General features: G+C 51.1%; 1 protein-coding gene across 7 annotated transcripts; it reads right to left on the bottom strand.

Annotated features, from left to right (window-relative positions):
• Positions 1–762: 762 nt before the first annotated feature.
• Camsap3 (calmodulin regulated spectrin associated protein family member 3) lies at positions 763–21747 on the bottom strand. 7 transcript variants are annotated; one of them, XM_076923785.1, is made up of 19 exons: positions 21412–21747; positions 12377–12630; positions 11640–11762; positions 11459–11554; positions 11218–11250; positions 10077–10124; positions 9667–9805; positions 7931–8070; positions 7742–7835; positions 7596–7650; positions 7393–7466; positions 6509–6578; positions 4930–6352; positions 3617–3756; positions 3201–3517; positions 2137–2239; positions 1547–1659; positions 1336–1454; positions 763–1242 (listed from the first exon to the last, which is right to left on the bottom strand). In XM_076923785.1, exons 1-19 carry the CDS (start codon positions 21557–21559, stop codon positions 937–939), a joined length of 3795 nt encoding a protein of 1264 aa, XP_076779900.1. In that variant the 5' UTR covers positions 21560–21747; the 3' UTR covers positions 763–936. The 7 variants fall into 7 exon arrangements, with proteins under 7 accessions (XP_076779900.1, XP_076779897.1, XP_076779898.1 ...); XM_076923782.1 differs by having other exon boundaries at positions 4930–6403; positions 21412–21746; XM_076923783.1 differs by lacking the exon at positions 11218–11250 and having other exon boundaries at positions 4930–6403; positions 21412–21746.
• Between the last annotated feature and the right edge of the window lie 2633 nt (positions 21748–24380).

Genomic DNA, 24380 nt, shown 5'->3' on the forward strand with positions numbered 1-24380 from the left:
CAAACCCATGTGCCTCCGTGTAGTAATAGGCCCTGTGGACCTACTAGCAGGGTGCTTGTGTCTCTGGCTAAAGGCCAACACCAGACCTGGTACACAGGCCACATCCAGGGTGGAGCTCTTAGAGCTTAAGCTCTGGGAAGCATTAGTGGCCTCTAGACCATTAAGGGGCTTTTGGCATCAGGAGACATAATCAGATTTGTGTTTTGAGCCGGTCACGTAGGCTGCCATGTGAGCAGGGCGCAGTTGGAGACAGGCTGTTAGCTTGGACCATGGGATAGTTGAAGGGGGCTTTAGGGATGAGTTGTATATGATTTGGCAGTATCTGGGAAGCAAGGCTGTAGTGAACCTTACATCTGAACTCTGCACCTACACTGCAACTAGATCCTCAGATAAGGGACTCTGAGGAAGGACACACAATCCCCAGCTCAGAGACTGTAACTGAGCCCAGAAATGAAGGCAGGTTGGCCACAGGAAACAGAGATCAGGTTAGAAGTTGGCTGCACACCAAATGCAGCCACACGGAGGAGGAAAATGTGGGGGTGGGGGTGGGGGAGGCCCAGGAGAGGAGAGCTGGTCTGGAGCTCCTTGCCAGGTCAGTTCAGAGGTGGCTGAGAACATCTAGGGGAGGGAGTGTCAACAGGAAGGTCACCGTAGACCTTGGCAGAAGCTATCACAGGGCCAGCAAAAGGGCAGAGAAGACAAGGTGGAGCTTGTGAAAACATGAGACATAAACTCAAACTTAGGAAGGAGAGAGGCCGTGTCTCAGTTTCTCTTTTCAATTATTTTATTCAAGAAAGTGGAGGACAGACAAGGGGACTGAGCTGAGCCCTGAGTCACTGAAGCTCCCAGCTCAGCCCCCCACAGCATGACCAGACAGGACCCAGGAATAACCAATCATTGTCCTCCAAGAGCATAGTGCACTGCCCAAGGTGGGCGTTATTTGGGGGTGCCACTGCCCTTCTTGGGCGTGGTGGGCTTCTTGCTTTGCCAAAGGTGTCCCTGGATAGTGAAGGCATCCACACTCATAGACATGGTCTTGGCAGGGATCTGGGTGAACCGTTTGCGGTCCGAGTTATACTTATAGATGCCTTCGACCATGGCAGGGGTGACAGTACGAGGCCCATAGCCTGCCAGCCTCGACAGCTCCTCGGTCTCCCCAGACAGAGTGTAGAGGGCCCGAAACTGGCAGCTTGAGTCTCGAAAGAGAATCAGGAAGTGGTTGGCCTTGCTTTTCTCGATTTCCTGAGGGATGGTGGCAAGAAGTTGGTCAGCTGGTCAGGCTGGACCACCGCCCCACCCGCCAGTCCTGCATACTCAGGCAGGTATGGGGCTCACCTCTAGAATTCTGTTCTTCTGGGGCTCATTCACCTTGCCTGCCAGGCAGCAGTGTGACAAGGCATTGTGGATGATAAACTTGTTAGACTTGGCGCTGGGTTCTTTGTATAGCCGGGGACCTGGAGGGCAGTCAGTCAACAGAGATTGGGCATGGGTTGGGGAGAGGCAGGTAGAGGGTGCGTAGTTTCTCACAGTATCGAGCCTCACTTACCTGTGTACTCAGGCACTGATGCTGGGGAGGAAGCATTGCTTCCATTCTCCCAGTCACGCTCTCGACTGCCAGGCAGGCGGCTTGGAGACATGAGGCCTGATGGAGAAGGGGCCCTGCAGAGGAGGGGAGGGGTGACGGGGGTCAGTAGTGTTTGAAGCCTCCCAGGGTACAGAAGGATTAGGGAAGAGGTAAGCCCAGTACACTGCAGAGCAGAGGTATATATATATTGCATACTCCCACAAGTCTATACAGTGCTGTCCCATAAGCTCGACCCCTGAGACTCCTACATTACATGTGGGCATATCCTCCAGACTTGAGTCAGTTTCCCTCAAATGCATCTGTGTTCTTGTGCTCCCTTCCATCTATGCAATCCAGCCATATCCTACCCTAGCTATGTACAGTAAGAACCTCCAAGAGGCTGGGCGGTGGTGGCGCATGCCTTTAATCTCAGCACTTGGGAGGCAGAGGCAGGCGGATTTCTGAGTTCAAGGCCAGCCTGGTCTACAGAGTCAGTTCCAGGACAGAAACCCTGTCTCGGAGGAAAAAAAAAAAAAGAAAAGAAAAGAAAAGAAAAGCTCCAAGAGACTCACCGAGAGGTGGGCCTCTTCACACCAAGGTTATTGGTGGAAGCCTCATTGGCCACCGTAGACAGGGACAGTGTAGACTGGGAATAGACCTTGCTGAGCCGTGAGCCTAGGAAGAGATAGTACCAGTCAGTTATCCTTAAGGCCCCTTTACCTCCATTAATGCCCATGGGCATTCCCAAGACCCTTTCAGCCGTTTGTGTTTGCTTGCTAAGATTTATTTTATTTATGAGTATATTGTAGCTGTCTTCACACACACCAGAAGAGGGCATTGGATCCCATTACAGATGGTTGTGAGCCACGTGTAGATGCTAGGAACTGAGGAATTGAACTGGGGACCTCTGGAATAGCAATCTGTGCTCTTAACCACTGAGCCATTTCTCCAGCCTAGCTTTTACCTAAAGATGGGTCTTCTATAGCCCAGGCTGGCCTCGTACTTTCTGTTTGTTGAGAATGACCTTAAATTCCCAAAACTCCAGTCTCTACTTTGAGTGCTGGGATTATAGGCCTGTGAAGCCATTCCTGGTTAATACTGGGGATGGAACCTGAAGTTTCGAGTATGCTAGGCAAGCACTCTACCAACAGCCACCATCACTCTGAACTCTTTCATATATTTATTTGTGTGAGTGTCCCTTAGTTTCAGTGTTTGACACAGGATCTCAATGTGTAGCCTAAATGGGTCCAGAAGCTGCTTAATAGCCAGATTAGGACCAAACTCAAAATCCTCCTGCTTCAGACTCCTACAAATCTCAATGACAGGCATGTGCAAATGTATCTGCCTTAATAGGCAACTTTTCTTATACAATGCTGGGGATTTAACCCTGGGCCTCATCCACTCGAGACAAACCTAGCCCTGAGCTTTCCATTCTTATCCACATACCTACAGGGAAGGGAGCATTGTTTAGTAGCATCCTCAAACATCCAAGGGGATTCCTCACTATCCAGCAAAGGAGGTACCCTCACCACAGTGGAAATCCTGCCCGCTCCAAAATTCCTGCCCCATCACTGCATCCCACCAGACGCTCCCTTTTCTCCACAACCATAGGGCCCCCTCCTAATAGGGTCCTCACCCAGCAGGCCGCGGGCTGGGCTTCGTGCCAAGGCCGAGTCATCACAGCAACCAGAGCGTGGCCGGGTGGCCCTGCGCCCGCCCCGCCCTGGTCCCCCGGTCCCTGAGGCCCGGGGCCGTAGCACCTTATCAAGGTCATCCATCAGCTTCAGTTGTGCCCTGCGCTCATACTCAAGTCTTGTGAAGTCCCCGCGCCGGGGGCCCACCTCCTCCTCAGCTGAGCCCATGGCTCGGGTAGCAGGAGCCAGGGTGGCCACTGGAGCAGCAGAGGCTGGGGGGGCTATAGAGGCCAAGCCTGGAGCCTCCTCCTGAGCCAGCCTGCAGATTAAACAGAAGGGAGCAAGCAGAATAGAATATAGGGGCACTGGGACAGCAACATTAAAGGCCAGGGTCCCCTCATTCCAACTCTAGCCTCACCTCGCGGCCTCCTCCCGTTTCTGCTCCTTCTCTGCCTCCTGCCACTGTTTGCGGCGCCGGGCCTCCTCTGCCCGCCTCTGCTGACGCTCAAGAAGGCTAGCTCGCTTTTGAGCCATCTCATCCTCAGGCTTGTCTTCATCCTAGAGGATGACATGGGAGTTTAGCTGTCCACTCTCTGCTACAGCTAGAGACTGATTTTTAGCACTGACCCAGCCTGTGGCTCACCTGACCTTTCTGAAATCCTCGGAGTACTCAGTTGGTGACTACTTTACGCACAGCCCTGGGAGCTGAATACACAACGCACTTGACCCAAAGGGGGAAGACTAGCAAGTGATGCAGACCTTTAATGATTTAAATATGTCTGAAGTGCTGCCAGGTTGCACTGCAGTCTATCCTATTCTGGGGTCTTCTTAGAAGTACCCCCAGCCGAGGGATGAGAGGGACTTACTTAACTGAAGAGAAGTGAGGGGAACTTTCCAGACCAATGAGTTAGAAAGTTCAAAGGCCTGGAGGCCAGAACAAACCAATACGGCTGGGACATTGAGCTGGGGGAAATGATACGTTAAAGTCATAAGGGAGCAGAGCCCAAAGCAGGGACAGGCTTTTTGTCCTCAGGGCAAAAGAGAGCAGTCAAAATCTCCACTGCTCAGGAAAAACACAAACAAAGCACTAGAGACCAACAGGAGCAGAGTGTGCACTGCTCAGCTCAAACACCACACACAGTGGCCCAGGCTGCAAGTGGCATGAAGATGGAGGATGACCAAACAGGACAGATCAGGAAGAAGATCACCCTATCCCTGTTTATCCAATCACCCACTCACCCATACAACTGACCAACATCTACTTGTCTGTCTGCCAGTTAGCTTTCCCTATATCTACTTCCCCCACCCACCCACCCACCATCAATCCAGCTTCCATCCATCTAACCAACCACCTATCCAACTACCTAGCCACCTTTCCTTTCAACCTATCTACCCATCACTCATCCAGCCTACCTACCTACCTACCTTTCCTCCCACCTAATCACATACCTACCACTCACCCTTTAACTTATCCATCCAACTACCCTTCCAAACCACCCACCCATCCATCCATTCATTCATCCAAGAAAGCCAGCAAGCCAGCCACTGCCTAGTCAGCCATCTATCAGCCGATGCATGTCAATTTACCCACTCATCAGTAAAGCTCTATCCCCGAATCTATCCACCACCTCCCGTCTCCCTTATTAACCCCCTAGGATGTCCCCATTACCCAGCCATTCATATACCTACCTACTGATCACCTTTTCCCTCTCACCTGCCAAGGTGCCTCACCTTATAAAAGAATCCAAGCCCTGATCGGGGCTCGCCCTCAGAAGATGCCTCTTCCTCTAAGGAATCCTCAGCCCCAGGGGGGCTCCCATCTCTCTCCTCATCAGCAGCAGGCTCCCCAAGGCTGGCTAGAGGGATCTCGATGAGGGCAGGCTTGGTGGTGGCCTCCTCAGGAGGTGTCCCCTCCGACAGGAGAATAGAGGAGCGAGTCTGTACAGGCACCTGGCTGGGTGAAAACTTGCGTAGGTGAGGGAGGCTGTCTACATCGTGGGGTGGTGTGAGTACCCTTGTCAAAGGTGCAAGCTTCAGCTCTGCCGGCCTTGCATGTTTTGGACTACGGGGTGTTGGGCTGGGGCCTGGCCCCGGGCTGCGTCGAGCCGCTGGGGCACGACGGGCAGGGCTAGGGGATGCTGCTTTAGGCCCTGTGGCAGGTCCAGGAATGACCCAGGCTGCAGGTGGTGGGGCAGGTCCAGGAGCCTCTGGAGGGGCTAGAAGCCGCTGTTGCTGGTCTGTGAGTCTCTGCATATCCCGCTGCAGAGAGCTCAAAGCAGCACTCAGCTTACTGACTGCTCGATTGTAATCCCCAAGTCCCTCTGGGGGCACTGGGCCCAGATCTGGAGAGAAGGTGACTGACTTAGGCCGTGAGGATGGCTCACCCTGGCCCTCACCTGCTGGCCGTTCCCCACCAGGAACTGAGCCCAGCTCAGCTTCCTCCTCAGCCTCCCCTGCAGCCTCCCGAGGCTGCACTTGCAGGAAAGCGGTCTTGCCCAGTCTCTGCCTATGCTTGGCAAAGATGGCCTCAATGCGTCGCTTCTGTGCCTCTATGGCTCGGCGCTTCTCCTCCAGCCTGGCTCCCAGTTCACTCATCTCTGAGCTCAAGGCCTCAGGTGCTACGGGAGTAGATGTTGGAGATCCCATTCCTGATTCAGCCTCAGCCTTCACCAGCTGTTTCTTGCGTTCAGCAAAACTGGTCATCTTCACTTCAGAGTTGTTGGCTGCTGGGGATGAAGCTACAGCTTTTGGGGACCCTTCAGATGGGGGTGGTGGCTTCAGTATTTCTCCTGTTGAGCAGGGAGATGGTTTTGAAGGGTTCTCAGGGTGTGATATATAGATGGGCGCTTTGTTGAGCCCATCAGACAGTGGCTTTGAGGCTCCTTCGGGAGGGTAGGGGGAGGCCAGTGGTGGTTTGGAGAGACCCTCAGGAGAATGGAGGTAGAAGCTGCCATCAGCAGCCCCATCAGGGAGCAGTCGGGGCTCAGCACTGTGGATGATCTGCAGGGCCTCTTCAATCGTGGGTAGGTCTCCAGATTCTGGGGGTGGCTGAGCAGAATTCCGCGATGATGTCGACACAGGACGTGGGGGACCCAGACTGTCTGAACTGACGGAGCGGAGCAGGACAGGATCTCCCATGACGACATCCACGTCGCTGTCCAGGCCAAAGGGAGTGCTGAACGACACAGCCTGGGAGAGGGGACGGCTGGGCGGCCAGAGGGAGGGGTCAGCCCCTGGGACAGGCCTCTGCCATGCCCTGGTCAGCTCAGTCCCTCTTCCAAGGCCACAGGGCCCCTGATGATACACTCACCTAAGCTGACGGTTCCAGGCTTTACCGAGAGCCTCCATGTGCGACATTGATGGAGATGACTTCAGGGAGCCTGTGGAGGGTCAGTAAATGGTCATTGTGCAGGGGGAAGCCACTGATCTGAGGGTTGGCTGGTGTCTGGGACAACCTCTGCAATGTATCAAGTGAATCACCAATGGGTCATTATGTGTCTGGTTGTGGTAGGTTTTCAGAAATGGCCGGCTGGAACTTCTGGGATGGCTCACTACTTGGCATACTTGAGATGGGATGGATACAGTACTTGCCCAGCATGTGAGGCCTTGGGTTCAACTGCTAGTATTGTAAAGTACAGTTTGCAGTTTCTTTTGGACCAATGTGATGGCTCAGCGGGTTCAGGGAACCTGCCTCCAAGCCTGATGAACTGAGTTCAATACTGGGGACCTCCATGGTGACCAGAGAGAACTAATTTCTGCAAATTGTACTCTCTGGACCTCTACACATGCATTAAAGTAAATGTGCCCCCGCATATATAAGAATGAGAATTAGAATTTAAAAATTAAAATGAAATAACCAAATATTAGCAGTTGGTGCTACTTCATGCAAGGAGCCTGTTTTGTTTTGTTTTGTCGAGACTGGGTCTCACTGTGTAATTCCGGCTGGACTGGAACTCTCTATGTAGCCCAGGTTGGCCTCCAACTCGCAGAGAACTGCCAATCTCTGCCTCCTTAGTTCTAGGATTAAAGGTATCCACCACCACACCTGGCTGATACAAGGGGTCTATCTTAAAGCTAGCCATAAAGGAAGTCAGAAAGACCCAGTGAGGGCCACTGGAGGACTCAACATGAAGTCAGCTGGGGAATTCTTGTGGGTGAAGTTTCCTGGTAATAGAAGTCATATTCTCTCTTCACCTGTGGATCCTCGGAGTGGGGACTGGGGACCACCGGGTGACAGTAGCGGGTGACGGAAGTTGAAGACAGGAGAACTGCCAAACAGATACACATGAACCTTCAGTCACCTCTCACAGATATCCCCAGCCCTGCCCCTGCCCCTGCCCAGGTGGGCAGGAAGAAGCCCCATGAAGAAGGAGATTCACTGCAACAGGGACCCATACCTGCTGCCGCTGTTGTTCTGAGATGGTACAGTCTCAGTATTCCTGGGAGAGACAGCTGATAGGTGCACAAAGAGAGAGGTCAGGCAGAGCAGGGCTCCTTTACCCTCTTCTAGACCCCAAGGGAAGCCCAGTTCCCCAGGGCTCACCATGTCCATCAGGCAAGTCTTTGGCCTGCACAAAATCAGGCTTCAGAACCTCAAAGCACATATACATCTCTGCCAACAGCACCACCAGATTGACCTGCAGGCCAGAAAGAATCAGCTGACTGACAGAACAGCCCCGGATATGGACCTCAGGCCCCAAGTCTCACCCCCACTGCACCAAGATAGCTTTACCTTGAGTGGCGGTGGGACATACAGCAGGTCTTCAAGGGACAGGGGGCAGCCTCGAGGAAGATGGGAAGCACAGAAGTCTTGCACCAGCTGGAGGTTGTACAGACTGTCTGCCACAGACATGGGGTCCTTGAGGCACACCTCTGTGGGGACAGGATATATGGGTCTCCCACTCAATGGAAAGGAAGATGGGAGTTCCAGGGAAGCACCCCCCTTTGAGCCAAGTCTTGTACCTTTTGTAGGTACATACTATAACATGTTGAACCTCTAAGACTTAACGCAAGAATTGGTTTTGTTTTCTTGTCCTTTGTATATGTGTGCATGTGTGTGTACATGTCTGCAGACCAGAGGTCAACAGTGGGTGTCTTCCTTCTCATGTGCTCTCTACCCTAGATTCCAAGATAGGATCTCTCACTGAAACTGGTGCTTGCTGATTCTGTTAGTTGACCAGCAAGTCCCCAGAATTTCCGTTTCCACCTTCCTGGCCCTAGGATTATAGGCACTCACTGCTGTACAGAGATCTTTACACGGATGCTAAGAACCATGTTTTGCAGCTTATCAACTGAGCCATCTCCCAGCTTCCTTGAAATCCTTTCCCTGGAGAGATGGCTTGGCAGTTAAGAACAAATACTGCTCTGGCAGATGACTTGAGTTTAGTTCTCAATACCACATCAGATAAGACTAGTTACAGGGGATTCAACACCTTAAAGACTCCAAGGTCACCACTGGTACTCGGACATGCACAAACCCACACACATATATACATATTTTAAAAACTAAAATCAATCTTAAAAACAAAAACCAAATAAAAACATCCTCCTAAGGGCTGGGAATACAGGTCAGTTAGAAGAGTGCCTGCCTATAATATAATATACAAAGCCTGGGTTCCACCCCCAGTATCCCATAAATTTGGCCTGAGGGTACATGACTATAATCTTAATACTTAGAAGGTAGAGACAAGAGTATATTAGGAGTTCAGGGCTATCCTTTGCCTTGAGGCTAGCCTGGGCTACGTGAGAGTCTGTCTCAATTAAACAAACAAACAAACCACCACCAACAACAACAAAAAAGAATCACAAAAACCTCTTTTCCTAGGCAGATACATAGTATCACATACCTGTAATCCCAGCATATGGGAGGCCTCAGGCAGGAAGAGAGGGAGTCTGAGGCCAGCCTGGGTTACAGAGCAACTCTGTCTCAAAACAGTAACAAAATTCATTTCATAGTCAACTATTGCCCTTGGGGCACTGCATTTGACCCAAAAGATACTTCTAGATGAATTTGTTATTTCTTTTCTTCAGTGAAAATGTAACAGTGTCTTAGGAAGTCAAGAGTCTGCCTCTGTTTCTGAATACCTAAAGTGGAATTTGGACCATGACCTTCAGCAAGTAAGAACTCTATAAAGCTCAGAGAGGTTTAGACACTTGTATGTGGTCACAGAGCTAACTTAGGGAGGAGAGAGGTGCAAACCTGAATGTTCTGATTCAGGAAGCAGAATTCAGGGACTGGGCTGAGTTGACAGAGTGTTTGCCTACCATGTATGACACCGGGTTCCATTCCTCCTCACTGCATAAACCACACATGGTGGTACATACCTGTCATCCCAGTACTCAGAGAGGTTCAAAGTGAGGTCAAAGCTGACTTAGGCTGTGTAAGATCTTAGCTCAATACTGATTCATACTGGTCCTACAGACGGGAGACGCCTTCCCAGGATCAGGTCTGGCTTATCCACTACTCACCTTCAAGTCGTAATAGCTGGGGACAATAGCAATGGATGGTGGCAGCCAGTGCTGCCCCACTGGCCAGGTCCTGAAGGGTAGTCACATTTGGAAAGCAGGGGGCCCTTCGGGCAATAGCACGGTCCTTGCGGTATCGAATCTGTGGACAGGAACAGAGTGAGGTGAGCAGACAGGCTGGCCATATCCGGGTTGGCAGGCATGCAGGCTGGAATAGGGAAAACTGGGATTTCTGCCATGAAGGGGTGGGAAGCTCAGGATCCCCAGAGCCAGAATGGGAGGGGAGGGAGGGCCAGCCTGGAGCAAGGGAGGGACAGAAGCAAGAGGCAGAAGACTTGTCTGCGAGCAGCCAGGCCAGCAGCAGGGGTTAGGGACAGGGCCTCCTGAGACCCTGGGGAAGGGGGATACATTACCATAGGGGGTTTGTTCCCCGACTCCTTCAAACAGAAGGCAATTGCGTGCTGGGGGGGGAAGGAGCGGCCGTCAGCAAGGCCTGCTGGGCCCCCAAAGCCCCCTCTGGGGAAAGGAGGAGTACTGACCCCTGTCCTGAGCCTTGGCCATCTAGCTCCCTAAGCATACTCTGGCCGGCTTTGGGGACCCCAGCTCCTCCCAGCCCTGAGGAACCCCACAAAAGCAGCCTCCCATGACAAGCCCAGGCCCTGGCTTAGGGAGAGGATGCAACAGAAGCAGGTAGGCAGAATAATCCACCCCCCAACCCATACCCCAGGTAGGGAGAAGCAGTGAGCAAAGGTGGGGACCCCTATCCAGTCCACATTGTCCCTTTATTTATTTATATACTGCAGGAATAAATTATATGAAGCAAGGAGAGGTTTAGACCATGGTGTAAGATCATACAGCTAATTAGGGGAAGAGAGAGAATTTAAAATCTTCTAAACCTCAAAATTCTACCCAGTTAGGGAAGCTGAGGCTCCTCGTCTTGGCTAGGAAGATTCCTTCCATGTATCTGCAGTTTGAGGTCACTGCCTAGGCACCTGCTAGGCAAGGGGCTCCTTCTTCTTAAGCTAAGAACAGGCTCAGGTGTTTGGCCTTCATCTACTTTCTGGTTTGGGCTTTTTTGGTTTTTGTTTATTTTAAGATTTATTTTTACTGTATGTGTATATGTATGTGTCTGAATATGGGGTATATGTATGTGCATATGGTGCCCATGGAGGCCAGAAGAGGGTGCTGGATCCCCTGGAGGTAGAGTTACAGGCATCTCTTCATCTTCAACCTCTGTCAGTCTGTCTGTGGTTCTTTTAAGAGAAGGTCTCCACATGTACCTTAGGCTGGCCTGAAATTTGCAATCCTCCTGCCTCAGCTTCCCAAGGATTGGGATTACAGACATACACAAGCATGCCCAGCTCTACCTCTGCTAATGACAGAGATTCTCCCCATCTCAGGTACCAAAGAGTCCTCTCAGTCCCCAGGGTTGGAGTGCTACCTCCATTGCTCACAGCTGGGGGTGGGGGAGGATGCAGGCTATCAAGCAGAAACACAGACACGACAGAAACAAGCAGGACAGGCAGACAAGACAAAACAGACAGCCTCACTTACAGGAACCAGCTTCCAGTACCAGCGTGTGGGGCACTATTGCCAGAGGGACAGAGAAGGGGACAGCAGGGGCCGGTGCAATAAGAAGTGCAGAGAAAAAGAGGAAAAGAGAGTCACCGCCAGGCCCACCCTCAATCTCAGCAACGGCCAGGAGGTACAGCCCATCCCTTCCCACCAGTCTCACAATCATCCATCCATCCATCCATCCATCCATCCATCCATCCATCCCTTGTCCTAGCCTCACCGAGGGCTGGGCAGGAGAAGTCCCATCCAGAGGGGCTACAGGAGATGCACGCTGGGCTGCTTCTTGTTCCGTCTTCTCCTGCAGCCGCCGAACGGTCTAGGGTTCAGAGATAAGTCAGTGCCTGGTCACTTGGCTAATGCCACTGTCTCCACTCATCATGGCCTGACCCCACCCTACTTACTGTGTCTACCCAGAAAAGGAGTTTGTGCTCCAAGCTGCTCAGAGCCAAGGGACCAGGCAGTGTCTTTGTCCACTCAAATGAGAAAGCAACCATGAGAGCATCGATGACAGCTAGGTGGGCTCCCTGTGGGGCAAAGGCTGCAAGATGAGACCAGAAGGCAGGGCAGGGAGCTACCCTTCCACCTCCAGTCCCCAAAAAAGAGGAAAAACCTGGAACTGGGAGGAGTAGGGCCAGGGGATGGCAATGGGGCTAGGGATTGCTGGGTGGGACCTTGAGAGCTAGAGTTATGAAAGAGGCCACACATGGGCTAGGTTTTGAAACTAAGACACTAGAATTTACAATAGTGCAGCCCATATAGAGAAACCAAGCACGGAACTGAAGGAGCTTGAGGAGTGGAAGGGTATAGGAACTTGAGGGAGAAGCCAGGTATGATCTGCAGAACTGAGTGTGATACCCTTAGCTTGATGGAAACAGAGGCAGACTTGATAAGGGGAGCTAAGCATTGTGGGAGGAGCTAAAGCTGGTTGGAGGAGCTACACCCAATGAGTTGAGCTTGAGGGACCGGCTAGAGAAACCGCTTGGTGGGTGTAACCAAGATTTAGTGGGTGGAGCCCGAAGGGAGGTTCAGGCAAAGAGCTAGAAACTTGGCAGGAAGGTGCACTAAGAACTGTTAGGATGACAAAGGGGAGGAGCCAAGCCTGGTAGGCAGGGCCTCCCAGGCCAGGAGCAGAGCCTACCATGAGAATCGGCTGGTGTTTCAGGTCAGCCTCGCGCACTGGGTGCTCGGGCAGCGAGGGCACCGTGCCCCTCCTCGCCAGCAAAGCCAGCAATGCAGAGGGGCTGGGAGATGGCTCGAGCTGTGGCAGTGCCTGGCGCCAGGCCCGGCAGTAGAGTTCCGCAGAGAGCAGCAGCCGTGTCACTGGGGGCTTCACGTGCTCCTGTGCATACTGGTCGGTGTAGAAGGGTTCCCACAGCTCCGGGGGCACATGCTCTGCATCGGGGAGGGGCATGGCAGGTCAGATCAACACATAACCCATCTGCTCACCCTTCTACAAAGACATGATCCCAAGGAAGGAAAGGTCTGGATTAGGGAGGGACTACAGAGCCAGGCACATGGGTACAAGCCAGGGCTGTGTGTGTGTGTACACGTGCACACGCGTGTGCCACACAAGTACCCTCAGAGGCCAGAAGAAGGTATCAGTCAGACCCCTAGAAGCTAGAGTTACAGATAGTTGTGAGCCACCAGACATGAAAGATGAGAAAAGACTAGTGTTCTCTAGGAGAGTAGCAAGAGTCTTGACAGCCGAGCACATCCTCTGGGGTTTGAGGCAGTCCCTCACTAAACCTTGGCCTTGCCATTCCGGTTGAACTAGCTGACCCGTGAGCCTTCTGGGATCGGTGCATCTCTCTGCCTCTTCAGAACTTAGGTTACAGTCTGTCCAGTTCTTTTCTCTGGATACTGGTGTTCTGAACTCACCCCTCAAGCTTTCCCAGCAAGTCCCTTTACCATGGAGTCACCGCATCTCCTCTGTGCCTATTTGTCTAGCTTTTGGAGGTTGAGTTTCATGTATCCGGAGCTAGCCTCAAAACTGCCTCGTAGCTAAGAATGACTTTGAATTTCTGACACCCCCACTTGAACCTCCAGAATCCTACGATTATAGGCATGTACCGCCATGCCTAGTTTAGGGCATCCCCGGCTAGGGACAGAACTCAGAGCGTCCCACACGCTTCTCAAGCACCATCAAGCCCCATCCTTATTCCTGGAAACTTCACTTTACAGATGGGAACTAACTATAGAAAATGTACAGGGAAGGAAAGTGACCAGCCTAAGGCTACATGGGTCTCCAATGACAGGCCCGAGACTCAAACTCAGGTCTTAAGCACACTCTATACCCTCTGTCATCTTAGTGGTTGGGATGGGTGTGAGGCTGCCTTCAGGACATACATGCCAGTCAGGCAGAGAGCAGGTACTCTGAGGAACTTGAGGAAGCTAAGTTTGATGTGTGCCAGGCCTTGGGGGTACTTTCAAAGCAGAGGGCATAGGGAGTAAGGGTTTAGGAGAATACTGAGTTCAGCCAGGAAAACCATACTTGAAGGATACAAAAGAAAGCCAGGCTCAGCATGCACAGTTGTAATCCTAGCCTGGGGAAACTGAGAAAGGATGAGCTTCACACCAGCCCAGGCATACCAGTATCATAGCACACCAGCAAGCATGTTTGTGCTATGATACTGATTCAAAAAGCCCACCAGAAGCTGGGTATGGTGGCCCATGTGATCGCTGTAATCACAGCATTTAAGAGGTGGAAGCAAGGCCAGCCAGGGCTACAGTGAGGCCCCCCACCCCCATCTTAAAAAAGAAAAAAAAAAAGAAAGAAAGAAAGAAAGAAAGAAAGAAAGAAAGAAAGTCATCAATAACATGGCTCTAACATTGCCAGAAAGCCAGACAACCTGAGTTCCATCTCCAAGAGCCACATGGTGGAAGGAGAGAACCAACTCCCCAACAAGTTACCTTCATATATACACCATAGCCTGGATACCCCACACACATACACACAAAAATTAAAAATCTAAAGGGAGGGCAGATGGATGGCTAAGTGGGAAAAGGTGCTTGGTGATAAGAACCAACCCAAAGGTCAATCTCCAGAACCCACGGAAAGGTGGGGAAAAAGAGCTAACTCCACTGTGCCAGCCTCTGATCTCCACAAATGCACAACAAGCACACACCCTCCTCACACACACACACACACACACGCACACACACACACTAATAAAATTACTGGGGGTAAGGGGAGAGGGGAGGAGGACCAGCTTGGTGTGGCAGGTAACACCTGTCATTTCAGCACTGAGGAGGCTGAGGCAAGAAAACTGCTGAAAGCTCAAGGCCAATCTGGGGTGCATTAACTTCCTGGCCAACCTGGGCTACAAAGAAAAAGAAAGACCCTATCGTAAAACGAAAGGAAAAAAAAAGTGTCCGGGAGGGAAGTTGATAGTGGATGGCATAAAAATACATTGTATACATATGTGTATGAAATTGACAAAGAACAAAGTATCTTTTTAAAAGAGAAGAAAACCAGGAAGACCTCGTGAGGTTAGGGTAGAGGTGACTAAGATCACTTGGTCAGGGACTGCCTTAATCCCTGTTCCAGTCAGCCCAGCTGTTACATGAGCATAAAAACACATAGGTGAGATAAGTGCTGAAGCAAGGACTTCTGGGTAGAGCAAGACACATGAGACCAGACCATTCATACTTTGTTGTGGTAAATATTATCGGGGGCTGGGGGGAGTCTTACCCCACTTAGACCATATAGATCCCAAATAAAAGACACAGAAGCTTTTCTATTTATAATAACTCTTAAAGCATTAGAGGTGACCAGATATCAACCCTCTAAGCTATTTTGTCTACATATCTGTCAATAAAACCCCAAGACAGCACTTGCCATGTTCCATCTGGGCCGTGCCTATGCCAACAGCCAGCCCTCATGGCCATGAGGTCACGATCCACCTACCCCATGGCAACTTCTTCTTCCTTGTTCCTCCTCCCTCTCCATCCTGGTCCCTGCCTCAGATCCCAACCCAGGGAAACTTCCCACCAGCCCTTCTCTTCAGCCCAGGCTGTAGGCATCATTATTAACCAATCAGGGATAACTTGGGGTGGGGGCAAGGTTCATACAACAAAGACTGGTATACAAGAGGATCCATTCCTCTTGGAGCAACCAGATCCTGGGGTACAGAATTTAGCCTTTGAATACAAGCAGCACCAGACCAACCCTCTACAACTCTTCATAGTCAGGCTCCCAAGAGACCACTTGACATAAGGGCCTGGCATCATTAACAGAAACCCCTTCTTACCACATCTCCTTACCACACCCCCAAAATCCACACTTGACCCTCCTACTAAGGACTGCCCTCCTATGGAGAACTGAGTGCAACTATCTGCCGTTAGCTTTGCTCTGTGAAAGATGAGGGATTTCAAGTTATGGAGATGGCTCAGCAAGTAAAGGCCCTTGTCATCCACCCTCCAAACCTGAGCTTGATGTCCAGGCCACACGTGACAGAGGAGAGAACCAACTTTCAAAAGTTGTCCTGTGACCTTCATATGTGTACCACGACAGGCGTGACACACTCTCTCTCTCTCTCTCTCTCTCTCTCTCTCTCTCTCTCTCTCTCTCACACACACACACACACACACACACTTTTTAAATGAAATTTTAAAAATTTTAAAGAAAGATGAAGAATCTGAAGATTCACTAAAGGGACTCCGGCCAGCTTGATCGTGGCTGAGAGGCTCTGGCAGGCCTTGTCCTTCTCCCCCATTCTCTCTGCCTGGTTAAAAGCCCCTGGTTGACATTCCTGAAGCTCGCCCCCAAGGTCTATTCCCTTATTTGGCCAATTCCTCTTCCTGAGGCTGACTACCAAGGTCCAGTTATCAAAATATTGAAGTATAACAATCAAAAGCCCCTTGTGGCTGCCCTAATTAACCTATCCTATTAAAATTAAGCCTCATCTTAACACAGGGTTTCCCCCTTTACCTTTATAAAGCATTTGCCTGTGAGCCACATCTGTCTTTTCTCAATCCAGAGGCAGTTCTTTGTTCGTTCCCCTTTGGGACAAATACCCCTTCCCCTTCTCTCCCCTCTCCCTGCTCCCTTCACCTTCTCCCTCATTATCTCCTGTCTTTGTCCTTTATTCCTGTGCTCTGTTTCTCTGGGGCAAATAAATCTCCTTTGTGCTGAGAACTTGGTCTTGGAGGTCCTGACTTGCCTTTCCCTCACCTCCTCCTACCCCCTGCCTCCACTGTCTTATCTCTTCCCCTGCCTCAACCTCATGGCCCTGCCTTCCATCCTACACCCAGCTTCTGCTCTCCTGTTCTTAGCCTCCAAGGCCAACAGCAGCCAGCCAAACACACACCCACGGGCCCACAATGCACCTGGGCTCTGTGCCCAGTACCTCCTCCCAGAATCCTTCCTCCTGCTATCTTATTCCAAAGGGACAAGCCCCACCCCACCTTGTGGAGGCTTGTGTGGCCATCTGATTGACTCCTGCTGCAGACTAGGATGTATCCTCCTGCTCCTCCACCCTGGCATCTCCCACTACCCTCCCCCAATCTACATCCTAGTGATGATAAATCACCATCCTTCCTGCCTTTACCTGCCCAACACTGCATCCAACCTCCTGACATCACCCTGACCCTTCTCATATACCCAGTCTTCTCTCAGGCTCAGCCATGAGCACTTCCTGTTCCCAAGAGCAAAATGTAAGGACTTCTCTGAGGAATGGAAATGGCCTAGAACCCCCTTCTCACTGACTGCTGCTATGTTTTGAGACAGGGTCTCATGTAGCCCAGGCCAGCCTCAAACTTGCTACACGGGCAAGGACCAACTCCAATATCCATTCTGGCTTCTATCTCACCAGTGCCAAGATTACAGCCATCTAAGTGCCCCCACACCTAGTTTATGCCATGCTGGAGATTAAATTCAGGGCCTTGAGCATGCTAGGCAAGCACTCTATCAACTGAGGTACACCTACAGCTCTCATCTCAGATGTACATCAAACACTTGGTCTCCACCAGTGTCCTTCCACTTGACTGACATTAGGGATGAGAGGATGAAGGGTAGTATTGTGTGGGGTTGAGAAAACCACTAGTCACTACTCATGACTGTCAGTGTCATTTTCCTTCAATGTAGACATAGACAGCAGGGCATTCTGCCACACTCAGGAATCAGAGGCAAGAGGTCCATGAGTTCAAGGCCACCCTGGGCTATATAGTGAAATCATTTCAAAAAGGCAAAATTGTCAGATGAGGTAACTCATGCCGGCAACACCAATATTCAGAAGGCTGAAGCAGGAGGGCAGGTTCAATGTCAGCTTGGTCTATATAGTGTGTTCTGAGATGGTTTTATACTCTATAATAGTTGTCTATTATAATAGTTAATAGTTATAGTTATAATAGCTACCTAACAAAACACAATAAAGGAGACCAGGGAGATGGCTAAGTAAAGGCACTTGACCTTAACCTAACAAATCTTGAGTTTAATCTCCCATACCCACATGGTGGAAGGAGAGAACTGGCCCCTGTAAGTAATAGCCTTCTGACCCTGCAACACACCTGATGGGATGCACATGGCATGTATGTGCACCCAACACTAAATAAATGCGATAAAATATTTATTAAAAACTAAAGTACTGAGCTGAGCAGTGACAGCACAGGCAATTAATCCGAGCATTCAGGAAGCAGAGGCAGGTGGATCTTTGTGAGTTCAAGTCCAGCCTGGTCTACAATGATGGATTCAAGACACCCAAGGCTATATGTAGAAACCCTGTCGTTGAATGCTATACTATAAGAATTCAAAAACCACATGGGGACTGATCCCAACTCTACTAGACAGGACATTTCTAGGACACAGCTAACATTTATTCATCCCATGACCTGTGTGTTTAAGCCTACAACACACTTTTGTTGTTGTCCTGGCAAAGAAGGTCTTTCTTGTCTCCTGTATGACTGACCTACATCCCTAACCCCCAAGATATTTACTCTAACACCACTGTACACATAAGCAAACCAGAGCTCAGAGAGCTAAGGGAACTTACCCCAAATCACACAGCCAGTAAATGGTGGAGCCCAGATGAAACCAGGTTCCCTCCCATACCTCTCTCCTACTTGCAAGGCCTAAGGAATGGCATTTGGTATTTCACACACTTACATAGAAGCCAATCTTATCTCCAGTTTGTCTCTTCTGAGCCCACTAGCATGCATTCCTCACACCTTGCCTTGGGGGACATGAGAACTACTCCTTCCTAAGCCTGTCTGATCTCCTTGGTGCCCAGACACCTTCTCTGGCTCCCCAGTGCCCTAGGATCTTGGTCTGAGAGGTCCTCCTTTTGAAGCATGCTCTGTACCCTCTTGCTCTGACCTCCAGGCACCATGGGGAGCTTCATGCTCTCCTCTAAGAAGCTTTGTATCCACAGGCTCCTCCTCTTGGGAGACCTTCAAGACTGCTTCTCAGGGGAACCCCCTCTTCCTTCCTCACTCCCCACCCCCAACACCTGGAAAATCTTGGGAATTTTCTCCTGCAGGGCCAGCTGCTTGGACCACACCAGGTCTTACACAGTAGGTATCCAGGATCTGATTTCATGCCCATTCCCATTCTCCCGGGTCTCTCCCAGCATCTCCTCCACACCCTAAGCACCAAGCATTGGCTGCCTCTTGAAAGGTGTCTGTAAAGAAACCCAAGTTGTAGGGCCTGCTGCTATAAACCTATTAACCCAGCAAATCAGAGAGGGGCTGGAGGTGTGGCTCAGTGATACAGTGTCTCCCTAGGATCCCCTAGTCAGGGGTTGTGGTCATAGTTCAGCTGGTGGACACTCCCTAGCATAGGGCCCTAGGCTCCAACCCAAGTGCTGGCAATTACAAAACAAAAACAAACAAATAACAACAACAACAACAAAACTCTGTACCAGGAAGAAAGAATTTTTGGCTGGTAAAGACAAAATGTGCCTTTCTTCTATCCTGACAACCTGAATTCTATCCCTGATACCTTCATGGTGCTAGGAGAACAAACACCCCTAACCTGTCTCTAACTGCCACACACACACCCTGTGACACCCAGAGGCACACACACAATAAAGAAACATATTTTAAAGTTCACCTAGCCTAGATCTGTTCCTCCTCATGTCCTCCAGCCCCCACCCCTTGTCTGGGAGAGACAGGTAGATGAGGGCTGAATTGATCCTGGGCCAGCTGCAGCCAGTGAGTCCTGTCACATAGTGGAAGGGGCTGGATCAACAGGGAGAGGAATGGGTGAACCTGAGCATGAAGGGCCCCTTCTGCAAACTTATGTAGTAACTCCTGCTCAGTCTTCTGGCTAAGGGACCGTGGAAGACATTGATAAAATAGTCTCACCACACAGCAGCTGTCACAGTGAACACTGACCAAGCTGTGTCTTGTGCCACCGCAGACAATCGAGTCACCTCTCAACAACTTGGTCCCTTTTAAAAGTACTGGGGGTTTCAGGCTAGCAAGATGGCTCAGCAGACAAAGGTGCTTGCCACCAAGTCTAAGAATCTGAGTTTGACCCCCAGGGCCCATGCTGTTCCCTGACCTCCACATAGGTGCCCCTCCACCTCACCCCCACACCACAATAAGTAAATAAACATAACTTTAAAACAAGTCCTAGAGTTTAAAACCCACTGCATGGCACCACGTGCAAGCAACTTCTATGTGTTTTCCAGAACAAATAAAGAAAATTTTTTTTCTGTGGTTGTTCTCTGACCTCCATCCACATGTGCTGGTGGTGCATGCCCACACTTACATGCACATGTAATGATAGAAAAATCAAAAGGAAAAAGCTCACAAAGCCAGTCCTTCTGATCTAATTATTGCAGCAGCATGTGAGGGGCTGGGACATAGGTTCCAACTCCCAAATCTTCAATTTCTCTTGCAAATCCCTGGGGGTGTGCAGGTGTCAGAGGCAGCTGGCCACACCACACAGGGAACAGTACAGTAAGAGAGACTAAGAGAAAGTGGGAAAGACAGGACTGGGTAGAAGCAACTGATGGACAGCTGTCACAGGAGACCCACACCCAGAACAGGTTGGTCTGGGAAGGCAATGAAGGGGGAGGGGGGAAGGGCTGCACCCAGTTAGTGCCAAGATCAGTAGGAAGGCAGGGCATTTACTAACATACACACACACACACACACACACACACACACACTGTCCCTGTCTTCTCTCTCTCTGTCTGCATCTCTCTCTCTCTCTCTGCCAACTATCTCTGTCTTTTTCTGTCTCTGTGCATGTATGTCTCTTTCTCCTACTCCCAGTAAGGCCTAGACCTTAATTAACCCCTGTTTTTCCCAAGGCCAGGCCTGGCCTCCCAGCTCTGGCCTGTGGTAGCTGAAGCTTCCCAAAGGCAGGACTTGGAGAGCCTTCCCAGGTCTGACAATCCACCTTCCTCATTTCCCCAGTAGGGATGGCCCTAGTCCTTCAGGCCTGTGGGCATGCGGAAGGGAGGAGAAGAGGGGTGGCTTCAATAAGAGAAGGCCTGCCTGCCCAGACTGCCACCCAGGACAGCTGGTGAATGAGCCATTTATGCCCACCTGAATCTTCAGGAAAATGTGGCAATAAGTCACAACTGTCAGGCTTTACCAGGGCCATCGAGGCGAAAGAGAGTGGTCCTACACACACACACACACACACACACACACACACACACACACACACACACTGACCTCGGGCAAGGCAGGGTTTGTGCCCCAGTCACAGAGCTGTAGAAAACGCTCCTTGGCGAGTCCAAGCCACGGTATATACGTTGAGGTGGGAGACAGGGAAGGTGGGGGTAGGGGTAATCAACACAACCTTCTGATGTGTGTAAAAGGGGAGTTGGCCATGCAGTTAGGCCCTGGGGTCTGAGGAGTGGGGGTGGGAGGCGGGAAGCAGAGGACTGTACCAGGAGACCCTTCCCCCACCACACACAAAATTGGTCTGCAGACCCCACCCCTGCTCACCTGGGGGCTCTGACCCCGGGGTCCCAAGGCGCACAGCCTCTTGACGGGCCCCACCCCCGACTGCGTTCCAGCGACCCGGGCGGGCAAAGTCCAAGGGCCCGGGCCGAGCAGGAAGCTTAGAGGCCCAGTTTTGCAAAGACCGAAAGCTCAGGGACCCTAAGCAGCCCCGACGCTATTGTTCCCACGGCCCTGGCTTGGCGCCCCGCCCCCCGCACCTGCCGCGCCCCAGCCTGGCTCCCCCTGTCCCCTTCCCAAAGGCCCTCGGGTTACCTGCTCCCCCGAATGCGGCCCGCAGCACCCACGCCAGACTCGCCGCCGCCTTGGCTCGAGAGAAATCGTACTGGTCCAATGACTTGATCTCGGGGACCAGGAAAGTCCTCCGCAGTGGCCCGGACCCTGCAGGCGCCGCTTCCACCATGGCGACGCCGGGGCTACGGCCGCCCGGGTCCCCGCGCTCTGATGGGCTGGGCTGCGCTGCGCTGCGCTGCGCTGCGCTGCTGCCGAGCCTCCGCCACCACGATCCGGGTTGCCGCCGCTGCCGCCGCCGCCGCCGCTGCTGCTGTTACTAATAAAGCTGCTGAGGCGCCGCTGAACCAGGTGCGGCCGAGCGCGCTGGCGACGCGGCGTCGACCCCGCCCCGGGGCGGAGCCCAGGTGTGCCCCGCCCCAAGATTGGACTCAGTTCTCTGTGGCGCCTGGGTCCACTTGGGTCCCTACTGACATTAAGGCTTCCATGGGTCGTCCTGCGGCAAAGCGCGGCTGTGATGGCGGATGAGGGAAGGGCTGCAGAGGGACGCGTGTGCGTTCTCGTGTGTGTGTGTGTGTGTGTGTGTGTGTGTGTGTGTGTGTGTGTGTGTGTGTGTGTGTGTGTGTTCCTGCTCACTCCCGGACCCTGGAGTGGATGTCCATGTAGGCTTCTGATCCCATACATATCCAGATGGCGCTCTTAATCTCCATATGCATATGGAATTTAAGGAATTTTACCCTGGTCTATGCAGTGAGTTCTAGGCCAGCCAAGGGTCTATAACAAGACCTGGTCCTAGTTTAAAAAGAAAATGAATGTGTTTGTATCCACTTGCTTGAGAGCACCTGTGAATGGATTGTGACCATCTCTTTCCATAGGTATCTAGATTTGTGATGTCATCTGTTTGTGAAGGTGTCTGTTTCATACTTGTTGTAGTACAATGATTTGTACTAACTAGCTGGTAGAGTGCTTGTCTGGTATGTACAAAACCTTGGGTTCCATCCCAAGCACCAAATAAACTAGGCATGGTGGCACATGCCTGTAGTCATGGCACTTGGAAAAGTGGAAAGAAGAAAATTTCTGTAAGTTCAAGGTCATCCTGGGCTACATGAGACTCAGTAAATGAGTAAAAATCAAAGAATTATGCTATACAACATCTGTGTTCTAAGATTGAAAATGAGAGAGAGAGAGAGAGAGAGAGAGAGAGAGAGAGAGAGAGAGAGAGAGAGACACTAAACACCTATATCATCTAAGGGTGTAATTGTTGACTCTGTCAGGGCAGGAAGATGGTAGAGATACTGAGTGGGTGTATTTAGGCAGGAGAAAGGCTGTGTATCTGAGATTGGCTGCTGTAGGTTTACTAGGTGGTTTGCAAATATCCTGATGTGTACTTTTGATATCTGCAGTATTTGTTGAAGAAGGGTTCTGACTGGATGTAGGTAAGGATGTACTGAGTCTGAGGGGCTCTGTGAGTATGTGGGTGTGGTTGTATGCACAGGGCTTTCTGTATGTGACTAATGATGTCTAGGTGTATACTTTTTTGTATAAACTGTCTTTTGTGTTTTCAGGTTCAGCTTTCGTGGCTCCTTCATTTTCAAACCTACATGTCTACAGCACTGGGCTGGAAAACCCACTGTATGAGGGTCTGTGTTGCAGGTGCCAGAATGCGGTGAGGTGGAACCTACAGAACTCCCCTCTTTTGACGAGATGGACCTTACAAAAGGCCGGGCAGCTATGACTTACTCTCACATTTTCCTGAAGATTCAGGTGGGCATAAATGGCTCATTCACCAGCTGTCCTGGGTGGCAGTCTGGGCAGGCAGGCCTTCTCTTATTGAAGCCACCCCTCTTCTCCTCCCTTCCGCATGCCCACAGGCCTGAAGGACTAGGGCCATCCCTACTGGGAAAATGAGGAAGGTGGATTGTCAGACCTGGGAAGGCTCTCCAAGTCCTGCCTTTGGGAAGCTTCAGCTACCACAGAAGGTGGATTGTCAGACCTGGGAAGGCTCTCCAAGTCCTGCCTTTGGGAAGCTTCAGCTACCACAGACCAGAGCTGGAGACCTGGTCTGGCTTGTGGGGTATGGGTTTAAAGGGGGAAAAGGAGGGGGAAGGAGAGGGCATTGATTGAGAACTAGACTTTTCTGGGAGCAGGGTGGGGAAAACTGAGAAAGAGATTGAGAGAGACAAAGAAAGAGACAGCAGAGAGAGATACAGAGAGAAAGAGAGAAGAGAAGACGGGAACAGTGTTTTGTGTGTGTGTCTGTGTGTGTGTGTGTGTGTCTGTGTGTGTGTGTGTGTGTGTGTGTGTGTGTGTGTGTGTGTGTGTTACACTGATCTTGGCACTAACTGGGTGCAGCCCTTCCCCCCCCCCTTCATTGCCTTCCCAGACCAACCTGTTCTGGGTGTGGGTCTCCTGTGACAGCTGTCCATCAGTTGCTTCTACCCAGTCCTGTCTTTCCCACTTTCTCTTAGTCTCTCTTACTGTACTGTTCCCTGTGTGGCCAGCTGCCTCTGACACCTGCACACCCCCAGGGATTTGCAAGAGAAATTGAAGATTTGGGAGTTGGAACCTATGTCCCAGCCCCTCACATGCTGCTGCAATAATTAGATCAGAAGGACTGGCTTTGTGAGCTTTTTCCTTTTGATTTTTCTATCATTACATGTGCATGTAAGTGTGGGCATGCACCACCAGCACATGTGGATGGAGGTCAGAGAACAACCACAGAAAAAAAATTTTCTTTATTTGTTCTGGAAAACACATAGAAGTTGCTTGCACGTGGTGCCATGCAGTGGGTTTTAAACTCTAGGACTTGTTTTAAAGTTATGTTTATTTACTTATTGTGGTGTGGGGGTGAGGTGGAGGGGCACCTATGTGGAGGTCAGGGAACAGCATGGGCCCTGGGGGTCAAACTCAGATTCTTAGACTTGGTGGCAAGCACCTTTGTCTGCTGAGCCATCTTGCTAGCCTGAAACCCCCAGTACTTTTAAAAGGGACCA

The sequence above is a fragment of the Arvicanthis niloticus genome, chromosome 24 (genome assembly GCF_011762505.2).
Source record: "Arvicanthis niloticus isolate mArvNil1 chromosome 24, mArvNil1.pat.X, whole genome shotgun sequence".
NCBI classification, from domain to species: Eukaryota; Metazoa; Chordata; class Mammalia; order Rodentia; family Muridae; genus Arvicanthis; species Arvicanthis niloticus.